Consider the following 24521-nt stretch of genomic DNA (forward strand, 5'->3'; position numbering starts at 1 on the left):
TGCCGGAGTACAACTGACAACTTGAATAAATATATAAAGAATTAATAATTGTATCGGCAATTTAAGGAACGATATAAAATAAAATTAGCTAAAATAAATAGGCAAAAGATTCCAAAGGAATATTCAAATTCATAAGTCGCAAACCACCGAGATTTTCGTGGCAAAAGACAACAATTGTCATAAGACAGTTATCAGGGCACAAAACATAAAGATATACAATACAAAACCAACCGAAAAACCAGGGCTGATTTAAGGTGCTCCGGAAGGTTCATCACATGTGACACTCATCGTGTTATTCATGCATGCAAACTCTAAATAGGTCAATACAACCATTGCAAATGTAATTGACATAGCTGCATAACTTGAGGGTAAAATAGGCAACAAGTACTCAAAGTATTCAGAGCTCTGTCATCTATTAAACTAGCAAATAAAATGAGTTCATGAAATTTGGCTAAAAATAAAAATAAAACACATCAGTATAGGAGTATTCTTTAATAGTTATATGAGTCTAGATAATGCCCTAAGTAGACTATTAGTGATGATAATTGTGTATAGTTGCTTTTAAAAAGAAACTCAAATCAATTAACTAAACAATGCAACACAAAACTAATTGTTGGTGACAAGCTTTAACTTTTTTTCAAGATATTTGTTTTATTTCAATTAACTTTTCATGTTTTATTTCAAAAAGTCCTATCGGTTAAGGCTAGCAAGGGATTACCGTCGTTATATTCAAATGTTCGGTGACATTGTACATTGTATCATTGACAAAACATTCTGCATCACTTTTTAACTTACTATGGAAAAACAAATTTAATACAATACTAAAAACTAAAACCAGCAGTAATACAACAAATATAAAGCATCGTTGACATATAACAACTTTAAACAGAGATGGCGGGCTTTCTTCGACTATTTGTTCAAACAGCTGTCGATAGTCCTCGTTACTTGGTTTGGTGTCTGAATAGCTGCATTCACTGGATAACTGTGGACCCCCTAAAATGTTGTCAAAGGTAGTACATACATAAGTCAGTAAAATCATTAGGTTGACGTTTAAGAATATCTATTGAGTATAACCATAACCGCAAATGAACTAACAGTCTACCTTTACTGATGGAGTATCACGCAACAGACATATGCAAATTGGCATAATATCATTTCTATGGAGTGTTGGAATCAAGTAATATAACATTATAACATGGATCTTTGTGAACAAGCTTCAGCTATTGAGTAAGGAATATCATCTGGTGAAAACTACTTGAAAAAACTCTTGAATGCACTAAACATGTTGTTAGATTTCAATTTTCTTGTTGATCATTTTCTCTATGTGTGCTGATAATTGTACTGTTACTATTATTATTAGTTAAATTCAGGAATATAACAATCAATAACTATCAACGGTTACCTTTCCTAATCATAACAAATGTAAGTTCAACATTGCGATTAAAGAAAAAAGATATTCCCGAATAATAGTGGCTTGAACTTACCTTCAAAGACGGGAGGGTCTTTGTATATCACATTTACTGCTGTCCTTTCTTGTGCCTTTAAAGATGTATAATATAATTAATTTACTAAAATGATCTCTATTTGGATTATATTTAATGTAGTGTTAGATTTATTGCTCATTAACATTTTCGGTCTTTATACATTTATACATTCTTGTCTTTCAAATATTCGGTTCTTGGTGATTGTATACCAAGAAAAGTGGTTCGTATGTCGGATAAAGAAATGTTTGAGTGGGAAGGAATTAAGGTCCTGTCACATAGATTGTGTTCATGTATGTACTGTGGGTAACATTGTTGTTGATGTAGTTCAAATGTAATATACAAGTACCCGGCCACGTCCACTCTGAATGGTTTAAAACGTATTTCTATATGTATCCTTCTGATGAGTTAAGCCTTTTTAAACTGATTTGTATAGTTCGGTCTTATGTTGGACTGTTACACCACTGTTCCGGGTTACGGGGGAGTTCGGAACCTGCTATCATGTTTAACCTCGCCATATTCTGTATGTATGTACCTTCTATAGTCAGGAACCTGCAATTCAGTGCTTGTCGTTTGTTGATGTGTTACATATATGTTGTTCGTCAATTTTTGTACATAATTAGGTCGTTAGTATTCTGGTTTGAATTGTTTTTGTTATTTCGGAACCTTTTATAGATTTCTATGTGGTATTGGCTTTGCTCATTGTTGAAGGCCGTACAATGACCAATAGGTGTAAATTTCTGTGTCATTTGGTCTCTTGTGGAGAGTTGTCTCATTTGCAATCACACCACATCTTCTGTTTTTAAATTTGGTGATAAAGATAAAGATATTACTATTTATCAAACTTCTAAAGTAGCATTATTGTAGTAAATAGAATTTTATCAATACATCATTTTACGAGTTTGCATTTAACATGTATACTTTCATCTTCTGTTAAAACAAACAAATACGTACATTCTGAAAACATGAACTCAAAAACAAATTTTTTAAATGCAATTCAAAAAGGAAAGTAAAAAACGCATATTTTGTTCACAAAAACCAGATTTTCATACCTTTTTACACTCATTTTCCCAGCTTATTGATAATATTTTGGCAGCATACAGACCAAACATGAACACAATAGCTGTACAGAAGGCCCACCATACACCTAAAATTATTTTATTAAATATTTGTAATGTATTGTACAACCATTATTGTTTATTATAGTTCAACATTAGTATCTGTTTATACCAAAAGCAGTTTATCAAACTCATTCACCGCATGATTAGAATATTTCGGAGCATTTAAAAAACATCATAAATAATTATTCTTTTTCAGTAAATGTTGTTTCAAGTTCTTCTTTCGCATTGAAGGACCGCACTAGCTTGTTAACACTGAGGATTTTAGTTCGAATCTCGCACGTGGGAGATGTGCTAGCGCCAATCTTTGTTGACTATGATTGTCATTTTCTATCGAAAGTCGTAATTTCTCTCCCCGCATTCTGACTTCCTTTGGCAATTAAAACTAACCGCAACAAAACAGCACAATAGTGCTGAAAGTGGCGTTTAATACCGATCAATCAATCAATCAAAATTTGTCATTGACATTTACACACATTAAGTTTGTGATTAAACAAGTAGAAAACTTCCAGCAGTAGAAGCTGTATTTCTGCTTTATGTACAGTGATGATGATTATTGATCATATAATCAGAAAAAAAGTTAAAACTTTACGCTCGCACTTCTTCAAAAAACTTATTTTATTCACAGGAGTATACGCTTTACATAAAACCTGTTCTTACAGTGTTATAAGGAAAAACATTTTAAATCGACACGACATAAGTTTAATGGTAGAATGGTCTTTGTTTCAATGATAGGGTTTTTATTAATGATATAATAAAACTGATGTTATCCCTATATGACGTCTGGATACGATGAATAAAATTGTTTATAAATATGTTACCTGCAATTTCTAAAGATGTGTACAGAACAAGTACTACCATAAGCGGTACTCCTATGACATAATGCGCTATGACCGTAACAATGCCTCCGTATTTCTGATGTCCTGTGCCACGCAAAATGCCATTCAAAACAAGCTGGAACGATAATGTTATTCTTATCTTTAACATACTAATCAGTCTTGGAAAACATGATGTATTTATTAGTTCAACTTTGATCTAACTTTCAGTAACTGCTAGTACTTTTATTTCGGATATTTATATCTATTGTGTTTATGTTAATGGTTACTCAACTATCTTTAATGTGTTGTGCTTTATTGACCTTTTTTCTCTTTTGGTGTGTTATTGTTGTATGTTTTGTTTTGTATAAATTATTAATCATTGCCCCTTGGTTCTTTTTTATCTATTGTATTAACAAAAGGTGTTCAGAGATAACTCTGGAACCAGCAAATGTTAGATAGACAAAATCAATAAGTTTATTCGGATTGTTCTAGATCAGTTAATAATAAAACTGTATTTCCTTACTTCTTTTTCTTTCGTTAATCCCTCCAATATTGGAGCACTTGGAAATAAATCCAATATATATTTTGTTTAAATCACTAAAATATAGTGGAATAATCTTCCACCAGTAGAATAGTGTATCAACATTCACAAGTGCAAAGTTTAAAATTTTAATTCTATACAAAATCAATAACTTATTCTAATGTCCACTTAATATAGTTAAAATCTAAAAATCAATTGTACTCTACAATGAATCCCAACACATTCAGAACTAAACATACTTTATAAAATAAACAATTTAAAACTACAGAAATACGATGTGACAGTACAATTACTTGTCAATTATCATTTACTTTACATTATTTGCTTCTAATAAAGACATCATAAATATGTCAAATCAGTTGACGATGGGTTATTGGTAGGACCACAAATAGACCATGATTTCAATGAAAATAATACTCGTACTGATCAGAAGTCAGCAAGTCTCTCACAAGAATTGTCTCATTGGCAAGCAAACCATATCTTTTATTTTATATATACTTCTGTTTATGCATGAATAAGCATTAAAATGATAATAATACTAAACTATTTCACAAATTTTGAATGTTTCGAAACTCTAAGGATACTTTAACCTATTATCATGTTACAAATATTAGATTTTGTTTTATTATATAAAAAAGTGGGTCATTAATATCTCAAAATGTGCACTTTCTTTTGGTCTTTTTCTTATTGTTTTTAATTCGAGTTTGACCCAGGAGTTTTTGTACACAAAACACACATCTGGCTGCAAATTATTTATTTTTTAGTATTCATAATGGGTTTATATTCATCTGTTACCAAATCTCATTGACAAAATGACTCCCTGAGACAAAGGTGATCTTGTACATGTTGTATGAGTTTGGTTAATTCCGAAAATACATTTTCTAAATTTAATATGTATTTATACAGCCCTCTTTTTCATAAATTCAATTTTTAGGGGCGCTCCTAGTGAAGGCCAAACCGAAAAAAATGCTTGTGTTATATTTATTTACTTTGATTGGGTTGACACAACGGCTGGGTGTTCGGTAGTCTTCACTATACGACCAGCTTCCGTAGTTAATTGTTTTATTACATGCTTACAATTCCCAGATTATTAAAAGAAACATTATTTAGATACTAAAGTTCTAAATCCCTCCGGCAAAGTATTTGCGAAGATGATTTTGTTTATTCTATAAATGTATCTTTTTAAAATTCAGCCCCTAAAGTTTTCATGTTGTTATTCAGACCTAGCTTTTCCAACGCCTTTTCGAGTTTGTTGACCGTTATGAAATATCTGTGTCACCGATAAAGATATTTTACAGTCTCGTCTATGATGCGACATCACCTAACCCTTTGGCATTTATGATTGTGTTCAGACCACAAATAATATTCTCAGTACAGAAAACCCGGTGCAACTAGAAATGAGCCATCGCATCACCATGTTGTATAAATGTAAAATGCGTATACAACTGAACATATTACATTTCAGTTGTGTTCTATTCGTTTGATGTGTTTGAGCATTTGATGTTTGCATTTGATGACGGAGTTTCCCTTTAGAATTTTCGTGGAGTTCGGTATTCTTGTTAGTTTACTTTTTATCACGAAACCATGAACTGTTCTAGAATGAAGTTAATTGGATTTGACATTAGATTAAGTTATTTTAAAGTAAATAATATAATTGGGCACATCCATAATTCAATACTTACCATTGTTATATTGATAAAATTGTATGTAGCTATCTGTGGCATCACTTTTGAAGTCAACTGTAAGATTTCTCTACAATGAATAGTTTCTGCAATAAGCGCTTTAGTATATCATACCTGAAAAAATGTTATTCTGCATTCAATACAAACAATATAAATAGGCGCTATTTCATAAACTGTTTATTCACAGAAGCTTTGCCATCTACACGTAAAATAGATTCGAATTAATGGTCTAATAATTACACCAGTGCAAATCTTATCTTTATAAAATTATGACTGTTGCATTTTAAGTTTCGATCGCACTATTTATATACAACATATACATCAATCACGATGATTTATTTTTCCTTGCCCTTTGTTCAATAAAAATGTTCAATTAACAGTAGCTTGTGCCATAACAAACAAAAGTTCCGTTGTTTAAAGATATATAGCTCTACTTTATATTCAAATAGACTTGTCAAACGGCAGGGATTGTGCTTGATTTTTATATGATGAAGACATAATCTTTCAATCAGTTTAATTGCGGTCTAGAACTAGCATGTTAGTTACTGCTGGTAGTCCTTTATGTATTGACGTCATTTTGCTTAGTTTCTTCTGTTACCTATTCTGACATCGGACTCGGACTTCACTTTTAAGTGAGTTTAACTGTGCGTATTGCTATGTGATTCTCTATTTTATATTGGCTAGGGGTGTCTGGAAGGGGTGAGATCTCACAAAACATGTTTAATCCCGCCGCAGTTTTGTGCCTCTGGTCTTTGTTAGCCTTGTACGTTTTTTTTTTTATATTAGATCATTTATATGTTTTAGAGATAAGTGCCACGTCCTTTTTCATTGAAAACAATTTTGTTTTGGGGCCAGAAGAGGATCACCTCCAAGTGCGGGATTTTCTCGCTGAGTTGAAAATCCATTATTGGCCTTCGGCTGTTGTTTGCTCTTTGGTCGGGTTTTTTGTCTCTTTGAAATATTCCAAATTTCCATTCTCAATGTTATTTACTGTATTTTTATTGTTTCTTAACTTACCTGTTGCTCGTGTATGCTTTTGGAACAATATCTTTCATTGAAATGTAAAATGTACTGGTAAACAACGCAGCTATCCCTAAAAACAACACACTTTATAATCAATTAAAAACATTTTAGACTCAAACATTTGAGCAGTCAGTTTCCGAAAGTTTTCTCTACACAGATATAGTAAGATGTGGTATGAGTGCCAATGAGACAACTCTCCATCCAAATAACATTTTATAAAAGTAAAACATACCTGCTGTAAATATTTGAAATGGCACTAAACATTGTCAACTCTTTTGATAAGAGGTAGAAATTATTGTCTTTGTCTATTCAAAATCCAATTTTCAATTCTTATCTCTGCAAAGATACGAGTTTACGAGAAAAAAGAGGGGCAAAAGATAACAGACGGACATTCAAACTCATGGATCGAACATAAACTGACAACTTCATGGCTAAAAACGAAAAAAAACAAACAAACAAATAATTGTACACGAGACAAAATATTGAAAACTAACAACTTAGCAAGATGAACTCCACCAAAAGCTGGGGTGATCATAGGTGCTCTGGAAGGGTAGGCAGATCCTGCTCCACAGGTGGCATCCGTAGTGTTGCTCATGTTATTACAAATCGGGGTAGTTTAATTCGGTAGGTCACATTCGTGAACGGGGAAGGTGATTTTAGTTACGACATAATGAACATATCCGATATCATCTGTGAAACGGATATTCCATAACGGTCACCAACTCGTAATGGCGTCCGTTAAATGTACGAAGGGAAATTTTCAACTTCACCATTTCGAACTTTTGGTTTAATAGCTTTCTTAATAGCAGAAACCCTTTATCAAAGAAATCATAATAGGTAAAATAAAAAAAAAACAGGAATATCGTATCAATTGATAGATGTTTACTCCATATGCAGTAAACAATATAAAAAGCTAAATACTAAGCAACACGAAACATAATATAACCTACATCCAACCAAGATTCCAACTCGCGATGTTGTTTGAGCTTTGATTGGATCCCCAGCACCAACATGTTGTCCAATTTTAATACAAACAGCTGAAGATAACCCTAATGGAATCTAAAATTATATCATTTCAAATAAAATTTTGTAAGTGTGATTAACAAAAAAACATATTAAGCTTAATCTTGAAATCAGGTAAATCCTAAAGAGCGATTCAGATAAGGTTTTTCATAGTGTTTCCTATTTGTTTACCCTCGTATTATATTTTTTAAATACTTGACTGTTTTTTTGTTTTGCGATTTTGTTCTATTGTTATAACATTTACGTGATATTTCAAAACATTTTTATTTTAAAGTTCGACAATAAGGAAAACATTGCAAGGCTGTTACTGCTAAAGTCATTTGTAAATGTAATTGAAATTTAAAAAAAAAATGATAATATTTACCATAAATATTAAACCATTGATCTGGAATACAATGCTGTGAGCTGCAAGTTGAACATTTCCAAGGATGCCTAAAAATTCAAAAAAATAGTATGCATTCACTTGACTTATTCATGTTATTGTGAATGGAATGAAGTCATAAACAGTTGGGATACCTATCTTATTGTTTTAGTTAGTCGAATGTATGTATTGCTTAGTCATGCCTAAGGCCACAGTATGCTATATAAATATATGTGGAAACTTCTATTCAACTTCAACCCAGGGTTTCAAAATCATACGCTCGAACATCCATTCGGAGGTGATGTGTTTCAAAACTTACTAAACTCTTGTTACGGACATCATCATAAATTGGTTTATAGACGATCTGTTTTCACAAATTATCACAGATATGTTTCGACTGTCGTTATTCCTTTTCGTCATAATTTCCTGAATAATGGCATCTCCGAATGAAACTCCATACGTAACATCGGTATAGAAAAGGGTGAAAAAGAAGATCTATTTGTTCCTCCCAACAATCGCAAGCTAGTTGGTTATCTCCAGTGCCATATAAAGCATAAAATTATATGAATACAACTCATTACCATGGTTATGATTGTGTAAGTCAGATACATGGTTCTTTAATTTGATGTTATGTGTATTCTGTACTTTTATTATTTTCTGTTCCCGGATTTTCTATTGACTATTGCATGTATTGATGTACTTGATTTATTTGTTTAAACTTGTGATTTATTATTGACTCATGGTATCTATACATTTTCTTTTATTTTGGTCATTTTGAAATGAACCTACGTGCAAAGCATGTTCAGTTTTCAAATAGTATTATTTATTTATCTACTTTCAATTGGTTTAGCTTGTGTGTTTTCTGTGCTTTAGATGAGCAATGTGTCAGATGCATCTATTTGAAAATACATTGCATAGACCTCTAGTGACAACTTCTCATATCTACCTTCATTTCTTTTAATCTATGACTTCACGGTGAATTACTTAACATTTCTATATTTGATTTGAAAGAGAAATTATTTTGGTACAAACCAACAACTAAAGTTGATATTTCAAAACTCCACCAATCTACTGATATCATAAATATTCCAGGGATCGCAAGTTTTAGAAATGTGTTCCAATCTAGAAAAGCTTCTTTACTAAACCCTGTAAACAACAGGCAACTTATTAGCAAATTAAATTATCCATTCTTTTATGACGAAAGCTTGAATGCCCAAAGATGCCAATCAACCTTTGACAGGAAAACTGTAAATTTTGGTTTGTTATCCCGATTTTGTTTTTTGTCCATGGATTTATGAGTTTTGAACAGCGGTATACTACTGTTGCCTTTATTAATCATAGTCAACAAAGGGTAAAGTCGATTGTTACAAGTGCGGAAAAACTCACAAACTCAATATTTTGAAGCTATGTGTTTTTGTGACTTAGTAAAAGTGAAATTATTAAGAGTAGTTTAGATAACATAGATTTAGTGACTAGAAAATACAAATAATATACTTAATTTTTATAGTTCGTTCTAATGTTGTACTTTTACACAATTGTCTCAAGTTAGGGAAGTGTTAGGATTCAACTAACATGTTAAACCCCGTCACATTCTGTATGTATGTCCCTGTCCCAAGTCAGGATCCTATTATTCATTGGTTGTGGTTTGTAGATTTGTTACATATTTGTTTTTTCATTCATTCTTTGTTTATAAATTAGGCAGTTAGCTTTCTCGTTTGCATTATTTTACATTTGTCATTTCGGTGTCTTTTGTAGGTGACTATGCATTATTGACTTTGCTCATTGTTGGTGGCCATAATGTATTTTGAAATATATTATCTCCTTTCTAAGATTTGTCTCATTGTGTGTATATCAAAACAGATGCCATATTAATTCAAAACAATAAGCACCTGCAGGGGGCAAAATGGATTATTAGTTTGAATGTTTCATTCTTACTTCAAAGAAATGTTATCATCAAGATAGGTGGATATTTACAACTACGGTGAAATAAACTGCTCAGTGATCAATGTTTCAGTGTTGCATGATTTGTAACGTTAATTGATAGAATTGTTCCGTAATTATTACATACCTGTCCATGAGTTCTCATAAATTTTACTGAATCTTATGAACATTAGGTATAAAAGAACTTCCGTCCAGTATGTGCATACAACAGCGACTGCTGCACCTCTGTCAAAGATTAAATTACAATCAAGATACATAATGTGTGTGTTATGGGATAATACGCATCACAACTAGACAATTCGCCCATGTCAAGCAGACTGGATTTCTATTGTCATGATTTTTTTTAATGAAAATTAAAAATTCATATGTTTTTATCCACGGATTTTTGCATATTAAATAAACTATTATTTGATAATTTTCGTTTGGTTCGACATGGGTGTCTAACTCTGTGTACCTCTTGAACCTTTCTTTTTATTCAAAGATATGAATCCTTGTCCGGCTTTGGCTATACCTTTTTGTCATGAGAATCATAATCCAAGCTGATATGAGTGCATCGCCACTTATGCGTTAGCATAGCTATGCTCACTATAACGTGTCGAGACATGGGAGAAAAAAACGTTTATTGTGCCATTTACATATTACAGATTACTCAGTCTTTCTATTTTTATATTGTATTTTTTTTTTTTTTTACTTTTTTTTTTTTTTGTACTTTACGTTTTGTTATTAACCTTTTTTGAGTTTGAATGTCCATTTGGTATCTTTTTAAAGTTTGATATACTACTTGATTAAAAAAACAGCATGTCTATTTTTTCGCATGTATGCTTGATAAATCATTTGCAGCTTACTAATTAACTTTTTATATTAAATTTACAACGACTCTAAAATCTGCTACATCGTAGGCCATAGCAAAAGTTTAAATGCTATCTTTTCTGTAATTGAAAAATATATTTCCCTTTTTCCAGGGCAAAATCTTTTAAATGAAATTAAAGGGATAAAACATTGAGATATTGCAGATGCTTACCTCAACCCTAGGTCTAATCCAGTTACCAAAATTAAATGATAAACTATATTAAAAACATTTGCAATTAACTGTAAAATAACTCCAGGGATAACAATATTCTGCAAAATAAGAAAATATTGGTTAATTCTTACAGAAACAATTCATGTTATTCTCCTTCATTCCTAAAAACACTAGTGTAAGCATACGATATGCTAGTGTAAGCATACGATATGCTTACACTTATGTTTCTAGGGATAAAGGTATAAAATGTAGTCTTTTGAACATCATGAATAGCCGTTGGAATTATGAGAAAAAGGATATGATTACATCATTATTTCATCATTGATATTGTCTTTTCTTTAATTAGGCGGTTAGTTTTTGCTATATTTTGTTTGTCATACTTATTCAAAAACTAGTACTCTGTTGAGGGATTTTCAAAAACCTTGTTGGAAGGTCTTTCTAAATTACTATCCAACATTCTAATACTGGCTATCGGTACGGACGATTCAATATAAAACACAGACAAAATCTGTTGTACTCAATAAAATACTACATTGTAATGCAACAGCAATATGAAATGCAACAATTGCAAATAGAAATCGGACACAATACTACTAGTGCATCTTTCAAACAGATAACTGGTATGGCAATAATGTGGATTTTTTTCCCCTACAAACAGTAAACAGTCAAAAGTAAAGTAACAAAAATACCGCACAATTAGGACCATTTAAAACGGAAACTCTCGTATTAAATGGCTGAACCAAAACCCCAAACACATTTAACTTTCATATATAGCTGTATACCTCCGAATTAGTTTTGAAATTGTTATACATCAGAACAAAAGATAGTAAAAATCACTATTGTACATCTAGTTGGATCATTTCTTGAGACAGACGAACAAGAAAACTAAATAAAGCATTAATTATTGAGCACCGAAATATTAAAATTGGTGTACAAAATGACGTGGCACTACATTCTAAAAGAGGGACGAAAGATACCAGAGGGAGAGTCAAACTGATAAATTGAAAATAGACTGACAACGCCATGGCTAAAAATAAAAAAGACCAACAGACAAATAATAGTATAGAAGACACAACATAGAAAACTAAGGACAAAGCCATACGAACCCCATCAAAAACTTGGGGTGATTTCAGGGGCTCCGGAAAGGTAAGCAGATCCTGCTACAACTGTGGCACTCGTCTAATTTGTGATGATTAAAGCAACATTAAACATTTGAATAGGTTCCAACACTCACCTGGCACTGTAAATATCTCATGAGAACAAATGTTATTACACATCCCTAAAAAAACAATTAATTTAACTTCGATTTGTTAGTTGCACAGCAATTGAAATATTTGAAGATCTATACACAAGTAGTAAAAATTGCTGAATTAAGTGTTATTCATTTTCCGAACTGACGTGACAGGAATGCAGTCTAATCAAACTCTTTGGAGGGAAAAGTCAGGAATGCTTTCCAAATTTATTGACATTGCATTTGAATGAAATTTCACTAACATAAACTATATTGTCTCTTTTTTATTTAAGTATTCGTTGCCCTACAAAGAGTATCGTTCATATATCATTCGGGATACTAAACTAGATGAAAACCGTGAAAGTTGAACGACTCAATTTGGCCTATCATTTTTTTTATACCATAGTATAGTGAATGCGTTTTTTTCCTTGATGGAAGATAAACAAGTTGCACTTGGAATACAGCTGTTTCTCAAACAAAGCCTCTTCTGGGGAGATATATAATATTGATAGATAATTTGATTTGATGAATGCTGATCTCTCTGTTTTATCTCATAGAGACACAACTTCCCTTTCATGAATGTGACCAACCGAATTAGACTTTTTACCCAGTTTGGTATCACATAAGCCAAAAGACGGGTGCCACATGTGGAGCAGGATCTGCTTACCCTTCTAGAGCACCTGAGATTACCCCTAGTTTTTGATGTGGTTCGTGTTGCTTATTCTTTAGTTTTCTATGTTGTGTCATTTGTGCTAGTGTTTGTCTGTTTGTCTTTTTTCATTTTTAGCCATGGCGTTGTCAGTTTATTTTCGATTTATGAGTTTTGTTGTCCCTCTGGTATCTTACGTCCCTCTTTTGTGACTGCTACCAATATATAAAAAAACATATAATTGCTGTACAAAATGAATTCTGAAGGAGTCAAAAAGTAAAGGTTGGGGAAGTGCAAAATTTTAGTATAAGTTTAAACTCTAACAAGTTCGGGGTATATAAATGTTGAATATATGCCACACAGCCCTATTTTTTGACCGTTGAATAAAAAAGTAAAGCATATAATCTTTCTATTCTAGGATACATTTTGTCACGAAACTTCATAGTAAAAGTGTTACAGTTTTAGACGAAAAGGGAGTTCCTATGGGAAATCGCCTTGTCTATATTTACAGAAATGCAACCTCTAGAGGTATGAACATCAGCAAAATGAAAAATATTTTCATCAAATTCAACAAATTCTGAACCAAAAGTAGTAAAACATAGTTGAAACATATCATTTGCTTAGTATATGCTAAAAAAAACATGACTTCATCTCTAATTGACATTACTACTAAACTAATCTAATTAAACTTTCATTTGTATGGTTAGGCTCGAAGGTATTTGCTTAAAAGATTGTCTGTTTCAGGTTTTTTTTTCCTTACTAACTTCTTTTGTAACAACTCATCTCTATGTTAATATTTGAATATCTGGGTATTATCATAATACTGGAATAATGATCAGGTATAGTCACTAGCGAATATTGAAGAAAAAACAAATCAGCACCCATATACATATACAGAGTTTCCTTGGTGAATTGGTAATAACAGTGAAATAAGAAATCTACTTAAAGTAAAAGATACTTTTCTATTAATGTTTTTACTTACTGGAAATCCGGCAATTACTATTATTACGTACTGACCACTGAGTCTGAAAAAAATAAAGTATGGAATCTGTCACCTTTTTTGTTTTAAATAATTACCTTTGAAATACTGGCGACATGTAAATGTGTTGTGGATGATCGTTTTGCATTTACATTTATCAAATGGTACGCGCCTCTCGTTCATAATCACACTATAAAAACCTCATTAACAGGGTTGTGTGTAAGACTTTCCACTCACTTTCAAATATTTTTCGCGATCTTTAATATTTTGAATACATCGGATCTTTTTTTTAACCAACTGTGTCTTATTTACGATTGTGACAATTTTTGACGGAGTATAAATGTTGAATGCTCGTGCAGCACGAAATACTACCGGACGTTTATCATGTTAACGCATCCAGTGTCGCTTCTTCGTGAGTTCATTCAATTTCCTCAGTTTGTTTACCTTAGTTTTTAGCGTTATATGGATGTAAAAAATGTTAACATATATCTTCATCTTCCATGCATTTCAGGACATACTTTTGTTTTTTCCGTTATTTTCGTGGGTACCAATTTTCGTGTATTATGAAAACTACCATTGTTGTGGGTATTTAATTTCATGGTTTTGCCTTAGTTTGCATATAGTTATCAAAAGTACCAGGATTATAATTTTATACGCCAGACGCGCGTTTCGTCTACATAAGACTCATCAGTGACGCTCAAATCAAAATAGTTAAAAAGCCAAACAAATACAAAGTTGAAGAGCATTGAGGACCCGAAATTCCAAACAAATGTGCCAAATACGGCTAAGGTAATCTACTCCTGGGGTAAGAAAATCCTTAGTTTTTCGAAAAATTCAAAGTTTTGTAAACAGAAAATTTATAAAAATGACCATATAATTGACATTCATGTCAACACCGAAGTGCTGACTACTGGGCTGGTGATACCCTCGGGGACGAAACGTCCACCAGCAGTGGCATCGACCCAGTGGTGTAAATAGTTATCAAAAGTACCAGGATTATAATTTTATACGCCAGACGCGCATACAAGACTATAGAAAATTTGTAATTCGTTACACATTAAATTCGTGGTTCACCTGTACAACAAAATCAATGAAAGTTGGTATCCAACGAATAAAAATGATTCCACTGTATATCACAGAACTGATAAAAAAAAATGATGTTTTATATCTGAAGTATTTTAAAAATTAACGTCGTCACACCTCTTTTTATGTACATTGGCAACGATCAATGAATTTATAATACCCATACATACCTCGCTACTTCACTATTTTGGCCTACCAGGATCAATAAATATTCTGTATTAACAAAGACTGCAAATATTGGTATGCAGGCCAATAGCATGATAAGAATACCTGCAAATATAGTAGTTTCAAATTAAGTTTGATTCTGCATTAAGGTCTTTTTGTAGACGAAAAGCTCATCTATTGAGAAAATTTCAATCTTGGTAGCTATGATGAGTTAATTAAGAATCACTGGGTCGATGACACTGTTGGTGGTATTGTTCTCCCCTAGGGTATTACAAGCCCAATGTTCGGCATATATGTGCTGACATGCTTAATGCCTTTCAACGTTATACTCGTTTGGTTTTCTAACTATTTTGATATGAACGTCACTGATGAGTCATATGTAGACGAAACACGTATCAAAATATTAGCCGATTACCTTTTATAAGTGTTAACATGAATCACTATTGATATGGTCATACATGTACTTATAAATTTACTTTGTATTTTTCGAAATACTTAGGAGGTTCTACCACAGGAACATAATACCTTAGCTGTTTTAGGCAAGATGTTTAGGAATTTTGGGTTCTAAATGTTGTTCAACTTCGTGTTTTCTGTGATTTTAGCGTCAGAAAGGAGTCTTTTTGTAGATGAAACGCGCGTATGGCGAACACAATGACAATCTATGATAAGCTTTTATAAGAAACCTCGTTTATACCATACGTGTTTTGAAAAATATAACATCATGCTAGAAAAATGAATTGCGTAAATTGTTTGAGCTCGACAGTCCCTAGATAACGAAACCATTCATCATTATAAATTTTATATTTAACTGTGCTTTTGAAATATAGAAACTGCATTGATGTATTACTAAGGACCAATGGGAATTGAGCAAAGTGTTAACTCTTTTTTAGCCATTGTTATTGGAATATTTGTGTGGTGTTATAATTATTAAGATTACAACACAACTTTGTCTGTTGTATCCCAATTTGTAACATATTAATCTATTGTGTCCTGGATTTTTTTTTAACACATTGTTGACAATAAAATGGAATAAGCGAGAATTTCAGCTAGCTATGAACTCGGTTTAATCCATCATTTTCTACATAAGGACGCGATGCACCAAGACAGGATTAATGACTGTTGTTTTCCATCTGTTCGATGTTCATTAATTTCGTCAATTTACATTTAGGGAAAGATATATGCACATTAAAAAATAAGCATTTAAAGCTGCGCTTGTCTAAATACCGTGACCAAGAAAACCAAATTCAAGAACACATATTGACTGTTTCTTGGAGTTTGAACGCCACTCTTATGAACCACATTTTGTCTATTTCGTGGCGGTCAGTTTTAATTGGTTGGAGAAGCTGGAATGCCCGGAGAAAACCACTGACCTTCAACAGGAAAACTGACCATCCTAGTCAAGTGCATCCGCACATGCAGGGTTCAAACTCACAACCTCAGTGTTGACTGACTTGTGATTACAAAAGTATAACTACTTAGACACTTGGCCACCGTGGCCTCACATTAAAATATTTCGCTCTCTAAATCATGGTAAACTTGCCTCGTTGTAGAATGAGACCAATATTATTCTTGTTGTTACTTCCAAATGTCTGTAAAAGAATTTGAATTATTTTTCATGTCATTTTCGGAAACAGAAAATCATTAATCAATAAGCATCTGATTTATTAAGTATATGATTGGGAGAACAGTACTCATGCGTGATGTTTTCATTCATTTTCATAAGTTAGTTTTGTTGATTTCGTTTCCAGTGATTTTTTTTTTTCAGTTCAAGGTTTCATTGTTTCCGAAGATAATTTTATCAAAACACGTATCAATTAAACTTCATTTTCTATTCATAAACCAAATACTAAATTCTCCGTAAGACGCTTTGTATTCGTCTAGGTTCAAGAAAAATGTTTATTGATTCTCAGTTTGATCCAGCAGAGTTAAGATTAACCCTTTAACGTTCCTACCGGTCAATTTGACCGATAAGCAGAATTTGTGGCGGAGTAGTTTGCATGAAGTTTTGTATCGTTGACAATTTTTAACGTACATATGTGGTTGTGGGCTCAAATTGAAGATCAGTATACCACCAACTTGATTTTTGGTGTCTGAAACCAACAAAATGCAATGCATCATGTCAATTTGCCCTATATTGACAAGATTTTTTGGGGGGAAAACTGTTTTATTTCTATTTTTAAATAGAATATTTTCACAAAATGTCACAAGACAAATTGTTGCTGTTTTTTGTTTTAAAATGACAATTTTGATAACTGTGCCGTGATCATTTACAAGAATACTATCAAAACTGTAAGTAAAACTCATACACATACAAAAAATCTGATTCATAGAGTATCAACACTGAAACAAACTCAAATTACAAGGAATTTTCATGTTTTGTTTTGTCAGTTTTTATAGCAAAAGAGATGAGAACATCCAAAATGTGTTAAAAATTGTTAGCCAAGTCGAAATAGCAATAACAAATCTTTGTTTCTTTAGTGTCTGGTTATGAGGGTGTTGGATATCGTATCGCTAAGGTATAGAAATAGTGACATATAGACGAAAAAACGAACATTTCTGAATAACTTTCTTACAAATTTGCTTCAAAAAATAATAATTTTTAAAAAATAACTTCTTAAGAAAACGAAGTTTGATTATGTTCTCCCAACATTAATTTCTAGTCTTACAGAGAAGGTGACTTATATGCTTAAATTTCATAAGTTTTCCAATGGTTTCTGTGGCTCAGTGGAAAGATGCACAGTCTAACACCCGGATGATTGCGGGTTCAAACCTCACTGCCGGAGGATGAAAAAATTAATTCCTATATTAAATGTAACTTAACGCGGGTTCAAACCTCACTGCCGGAGGATGAAAAAATTAATTCCTATATTAAATGTAACTTAACTTAACTTAACTTAAATTAATTCCTATATTAAATGTAACTTAACTTAACTTTACTTTACTTTCAATTTCAATTAAGACAACTGAAATACATGATTTACATCAAAAAGAAGATTCCCCCCCCCCTTTTTTTCCCCTCTCTCTGTTTTTGTTACATTCTTAGCCTGGGCACTCAAAAATACCAGATTTTCATTCAATATTTACTCAAAATTATATCCTAAAGGCTTATTCTGTAAGCAGTTATGAATAGAACATCTTTAACATAAACTTGGGCCATTTATTTGACTATGACAAAAATTCTCAAAAAAATCCACTATTTTTCGGTGTTTCGAGTCTTGATATTTCTACCAATCAGACAAGTTTTGCATCTTTCTGTATAAAGTTTTCACCGATAACGTTTCCGAAAGTCTTCTTGCATTAATTTAACACTAAAACTATGTTCTATTTTTGTCACTAAATGTCTGTAAAACCGCTTTTCCGCTTGAATTGTACATTTTTGTCACTTTAATTCAGCATGTCACGTGACTTTTGAGGGATATCACGTGACCAACGTAAGAAATTATTTTCCTTAAATCAAGTTTTCCTGAAACCTTGGTCAATTATCTATCAGATGAGTCTAACTTGTCCTTTGAGTGAGCTTTTTATCGAAATGTGCAATTGATTGAAAACAGATATCCTTTATTCGGGAAGAAAAGGTAAAAAATCCTTGAATGTTAAAGGGTTAATATTCCTCAATTCTCATTTCTAAAGTTTTCAATATCAAACATTTCGACTGTTTTGCTCGAGTGCAGAGAAATGAAATCTTTAACGTCTTTTGCAACTGTAACCGTTATGGTCAATCTTTAAAAGACCCGACGAAGAAGATAACAATGTGAAGTTCTCATCACATTCAGATTTTGTCTTGATTGTGTTTTGTTGTCTTGAATATGGTATGTTCTCGTCTTGGCTACGATTATTGTCTAGTTTATATCTTATTACGATCTCGTCTTGAATATGATTTGTTATTGGCGTATTAAATTGAATCCTGGTACCTTTGATAACTATTTACACCACTGGGTCGATGCCACTGCTGGTGAACGTTTCGTCCCCGAAGGTATCACCAGCCCTGTAGTCAGCTTTTCGGTGTTGACATGAATATCAATTATGTGGTCATTTTTATAAATTTCCTGTTACAAAACTAAGGATTTTCATATCCCAGGAATAGATTACCTTAGCCGTACTTGGCACAATTTTTTGGAATTTCGGGTCCTCAATACTCTTCAATTTTGTACTTGTTTGGCTTTACAACTATTTTCATCCGAGCATGACTGATGAGTCTTATGTAGACGAAACGGGCGTCCGGCGTATTAAATTAGAATCCTGGTACCTTTGATAACTATTACCTTGATTGTGGTATGTGATCGTCTTGAATACGGTTTATTATTGCCTTGATTGTGGTATGTTATCGTCTTGAATATAGAAGTTGTTGCCTTGATTTGTTATATTTTTGTCTTATACTGTGGATTCATTTTTATTCGTGGTATACCAATTTTCGTGGGTTTCGTGGGTCACAGCGAACCACGAATTTAAGAATTCAACGAAGAATAATCCCGAGAAATGTGTAGGGAGTCGGATGTTTATTTCCGGTTATGTTAGGCAGTTCTAGTATAGTGTTGACTAGCGATTAACATTGTAACATAACACGTGTTTTTTATTGAAAGATGATACAAGTATTTGATTAAATCTATAATAAATTTATCGAATATCAGTGATAATTTACTTTTTAAAATTGATTAAAACTGCAAGTTGTTAATTACCGTGTAATAGTTTGGTTTACCAGTGATTAAAAATCAATAGGATTAAGTACGGAGATATTGCCCGTAGGTAATATTGTTTATGACAGGAACATTTATTTTCACACCTTATACTTATATCACTGTTTATTATATCGTGATTAGGGAAATGAGCTTTCAATCATAAAGTTTTGAATGCCTTATAGAATTCAGACAAGAATTTATAAATTGTAAAATAAACAATTAATTAGTTGTCTCTGTCCATTATTGTAATCGAAGTTATCAATGAGCACTTTAACCTAGAATGACCAAGCGAGGATTTTGACAATTCAATGAATTCCTTCTTTTTTGTTTTGTTTTATTATTAATCAAACCAAGGAGGTTATTTGATCTCCTAAATCAAAAGGAAATCCACGAATTACGTATCTAATTTTTTGGTGTTGTAATCAGCAATCCACGAATTTACGTATACCACGAAACGTCTTTTTTTCTCTATCCACGAAAATTGATACCCACGAAAATAAATGAATCCACAGTATGTGGTATGTCATCGCCTACACTATGGTATGTTATTGCCTTGATTGTGTTATGTTATCGTCTTGAATAGGATAGGTTATCGTCTTGAATAGGATAGGTTATCGCCTTGAAAAGGTTGGGTTATCGTCTTGAATAGGATAGGTTATCGCCTTGAATAGGATAGGTTATCGCCTTGAATAGGAAAGGTTATCGTCATGACTATGGTATGTTATCGTCTTGAATATGTAGGTTTTTGTATTGAACATATGTTATTTTCTTGAATAAGGTATGTAATTGCCTTGATTGTGTTATGTCGTCGTCTTGATTGTGTTATGTCATCGTCTTGAATATGGTATGATATCGCCTTGAATGTGGTATGTTATCACCTTGAATATGGTATGTTATCGTCTTGAAAATTGTATATGCTTGTATTAAATATTATAGGGAGATATGAAGATTTGTTCACCCCAAAAAAATCATATTTAACGAGAGTATCGCCCATGGGAAATATCTATGCGAGGGTGAACAAATTATCATATCTCCCTAAGCCAAGGGAAAAGACTGTTTTATTTCATGCCTATACTTTTTGTTTACTTCTAAACATAAATTGTCTGTTCTATGGTCCGGTTGTTGTCTCTTCGACACATTCCCCATTTCCATTCTAAATTTTATTTTTACAAGATATGAATTTACATAATTATTTTCTAAAAACAACATATATATGATAATCAGTACCGATCAAAAATTAATTATTGATCATTTATGTTTGTTATAAGATCTGAAATAGTTATTTAAAAGAAATTACTATACCTTCTTTTTAAAAAAAAACACGATTGAAACGTTTTAAAACATTAATTGCGGAAACTTTGCACAAGGCAATCCCGATATCAGATGGGACTAGTATACTTAAAAGGGAATATGGAGTTGTGTTCGACATCACGTGGGATAGTTTAAACAAATCAAATGTTGATTTCGCTATCAAAAATCACCATGCAGTGGAAACAAATAAATTCTCTTGAATATGGATTATTCTTGTATTGGATATAACATGTTATTGTCCTAAAAGTGGTACGTTCTATTCTTAAATATGGTTAGCACGTGATCTGCAAGATACTGCGTATGTTTGCATCTACAATCACAATGAATTTTCCCTTCGAAAGACAATGAACAAGGAATTTAATAATTTATCATGTAACATACCTGTGAGAATAAGGTATCGAATGCCGTACATAAACCAATGATCACAGATGAACCAACTACATTTATAGTCTGCAATTTATAAAACTCAATGAAAGTATAAGCTGCAAAATATAACTCTTTATCGCTAAAAGTACAACTGTGTAACGCTGAACATACTACTCTGTAACGATGAAAGTATTACTATATTTTGATCAAGTATTAATATATTTTGCTCAAGTACTACTATATAACGAGAAAAACAGAAACGATATATATCTAAAAACTTACCAGTATCAATTCCACAAAAAATAGGAATTAATCTGGTGCTCCGGAAAGATCAGAAGGTAAGAAGCTTTACTGCTTCGAATGTTCATATTTTAATATTCCTATCACATGGCTGTCGTACTCACTATTGTCCTTATTATTGATAGGCAATTTATTTAATTTATTTCACACATGATGTAGAAGTTAGATGTTTTAATATTATGCCTTCTTTTTAAAAGGGATTGAAATATAAAAAAAGAACTTACAACGGATTATTGTAATTAAAGTTATTTTAGAGATAATGCATCGCATCTACAATGAAGGTAGACTTCCAAAAAAATAAATGTGAGTATCAACACTGTTCGATAAAATATTGATTCCCGATTTGGCTAAAGTAATCAAATGACATATTATGGTCCATATTATGATCCACCTTATTTTAGGTCCTCAATGCTCTTAAACTTTTTACTTGTTTGGATTTAGAACTATTTTGATCTGAGCGTCACTGATGAGTCTTAAATAGACGAAACACGCGTCTTGCGAAGTAAATTATAAGCCTGGTACCTTTGATAGCTATTATTATGAGATATCATTCCAATAATGTGTGAATTATCAGTACCAATTGTTAAAAGTATATTCTTACTGTGATAGCTAATTGAACCCCATCTAAAGCTTCTTTTCCAAGATGACCACAAAACAACAAACTTACTGACAATATTAAGTACTGTAAAAGGGTCTCTATGGTCTGAAATTTGAAACAAAATTCCATTATCAGCTGTTAGTCTATGCTAGCATAGTTGATTATTCAATATTAAATTCGAAAATGGTTGATTGCTTTGATTGTGTTTTAATGCCACTATCAGTCAGTTTATATTGGCATAGGAAGCCAGAGTGCCTGGAGAGAACAACGACTTTCGGTAGGAAAACTTACAACCCTAGTCAATCAGGTTTGTAGTCGAGTGCACCTGCAAAGTACAGGATTCGAACTTAAAAACTCAGTGTTGACTGGCTGGTAAAAAAATATTTCGGGTACTTAGACCATTTGGCCACGGATGTCCCCAATTCGAAATTTAGCTAATGTATTACTCATTATATTGCTTTTCGCTTATTTAAACAGAGTGTCGTAAAACTGCATCAAATTATGATTCGAATCAAGTTTTTACCATATGATACTGATGAATATTTGCCATTGAATGACAAGCAGAATCAGCACTCAATCAATTCATCAATCAATCTTTCAATTCTTTTTTGTTTGACACTCTATTAAATTGACTCAATCAAAGAGGCCATTGTTTTAGGCAAAAGAAAAAGATTTCGGGGGTCTGCTCTGCAGCATATTGGTTTCCTATTGTTTTACTTACAATCGGCCAAGCTAACTGTAGTAATTCCTTTAGCTCGATCCTGTATCCATTTGGAAATATTTTCATTTTTACTCCAGCAAATAAGTCGACCAACGTAGACTTATTTATACAACCCATAACTACAAGAATAAACATATTTTTTATCCTACAAATTAATATAGTCATTATGATATTACTATCATAAATTAAGATCACAAAAATACTGAACTTAGAGGTAAATCAATTCGGAAAGTCCATAATCACATGGCAAAATCAAATAACAAAACGTTAAAAACGAATGGACAAGAACTGTCATATTCCTGACTTGGAACAGGCATTTTCAAATGTAGAAAATGGTGGATTAAACTTAGTTTTATAGCGCTAACCCTCTCACTTTGATGACATTCTAATCAAATTCCGCCATATTTACATTGATGCGTAAACTAAACAGACACAATAAATAAAATAGTCAAAATATGGGTACATCAGTCATTACCATTCAATCATTATGTGTGAAAAATATATTGACAATTAAAAGATGCATATTTAATAGTTTTTTTGTTTGTTTTATCAATTTATACTTTTTTATAAACTATAATCCTTTGTTTATATTGTCACCTTGGAATTGACAGGTAGAAGTCCAATAAAGGTCAGTTTTATGTAGATTTAAGACAAATCATGATATATGAAGCTATACATTTCCTATTATCAGATAGCGAAACATTTATATTTCTTTTTAACAATGACAATAATGACAATATTGCTGCTATAGCTCCAAAAACCTGCAACAATATTTTCTAGATAAGAAATAGTATTTTATTTCACTTATTTCACTTATTCTTAAAGGACAAATTTTTCACTTTCATTCAGTATAAATGGATTCCTTGCATTTGTAATGTAAATGTGTAAAAATATGTCTATACGTATATATTGTGTTTTAAAGGTTTCTCATGAATAATGATAAGATTGGTGCATACTATGCAAATGTTATAATGTTTTATATTTATGTATGTGAATCTCATTTAATGTATGTATGTGGTGAGACTATAATAAAACATTGAATCTTCAATCTTTTATTTCAATTACTCATTGTGTTACTAAACCTTTGATAACAGATGAAAGAACAAAATATGAAATTATCACAAACAACGGTTGCTTTTTGCTTATTTAAACAGAGTGTCGTCAAACTGCATCCAATTATGATTCGAATCAAGTTTTTACCATATCATACTGATGAATATTTGCCATTGAATGACAAGCAGAATCAGCACTCAATCAATTCAAATATGTTTAGATTCTTATATTTTGTTAAGAAATTTTAGACAATAATGTTACATTTAAGAAATGTTTTTCACTGCTGACTGAAATACATATAAAATATGAAAGATGTCAAAAAGACAACAACCAAGCCTCTTTACAAACCTTTATTCAATGGAAATCGAAAGATATCAGAT

The 24521-nt window shown here is 32.0% G+C and overlaps 1 protein-coding gene across 7 annotated transcripts in view; it reads right to left on the bottom strand.

Moving 5' to 3' along the window:
* Positions 1-477: 477 nt before the first annotated feature.
* LOC139524654 (multidrug and toxin extrusion protein 1-like) overlaps positions 478-24521 on the bottom strand; it is a 41071-nt gene continuing 17027 nt past the window's right edge. For 2 of the 7 annotated variants that reach the window (XM_071319621.1, XM_071319620.1), the window contains exons 2-19: positions 23089-23207; positions 22371-22472; positions 21485-21553; positions 16657-16705; positions 15122-15221; positions 13872-13914; positions 12244-12288; positions 11010-11107; positions 10116-10213; positions 9080-9193; positions 8051-8118; positions 7614-7722; positions 6658-6733; positions 5641-5710; positions 3421-3553; positions 2534-2628; positions 1485-1539; positions 478-993 (exon numbers count right to left, since the gene is read on the bottom strand). In XM_071319621.1, coding sequence (XP_071175722.1) covers positions 704-993; positions 1485-1539; positions 2534-2628; positions 3421-3553; positions 5641-5710; positions 6658-6733; positions 7614-7722; positions 8051-8118; positions 9080-9193; positions 10116-10213; positions 11010-11107; positions 12244-12288; positions 13872-13914; positions 15122-15221; positions 16657-16705; positions 21485-21553; positions 22371-22472; positions 23089-23205 — 1731 coding nt within the window. In that variant the 5' untranslated portion in view covers positions 23206-23207 and the 3' untranslated portion in view covers positions 478-703. The remainder of the gene's footprint in view (positions 994-1484; positions 1540-2533; positions 2629-3420; positions 3554-5640; positions 5711-6657; positions 6734-7613; positions 7723-8050; positions 8119-9079; positions 9194-10115; positions 10214-11009; positions 11108-12243; positions 12289-13871; positions 13915-15121; positions 15222-16656; positions 16706-21484; positions 21554-22370; positions 22473-23088; positions 23208-24521) is intronic. The other 5 variants (XM_071319624.1, XM_071319625.1, XM_071319623.1 and 2 more) reach the window with 5 other exon arrangements.

Source organism: Mytilus edulis, chromosome 5 (assembly GCF_963676685.1).
Source record: "Mytilus edulis chromosome 5, xbMytEdul2.2, whole genome shotgun sequence".
In the NCBI taxonomy this organism is placed as follows: Eukaryota; Metazoa; Mollusca; class Bivalvia; order Mytilida; family Mytilidae; genus Mytilus; species Mytilus edulis.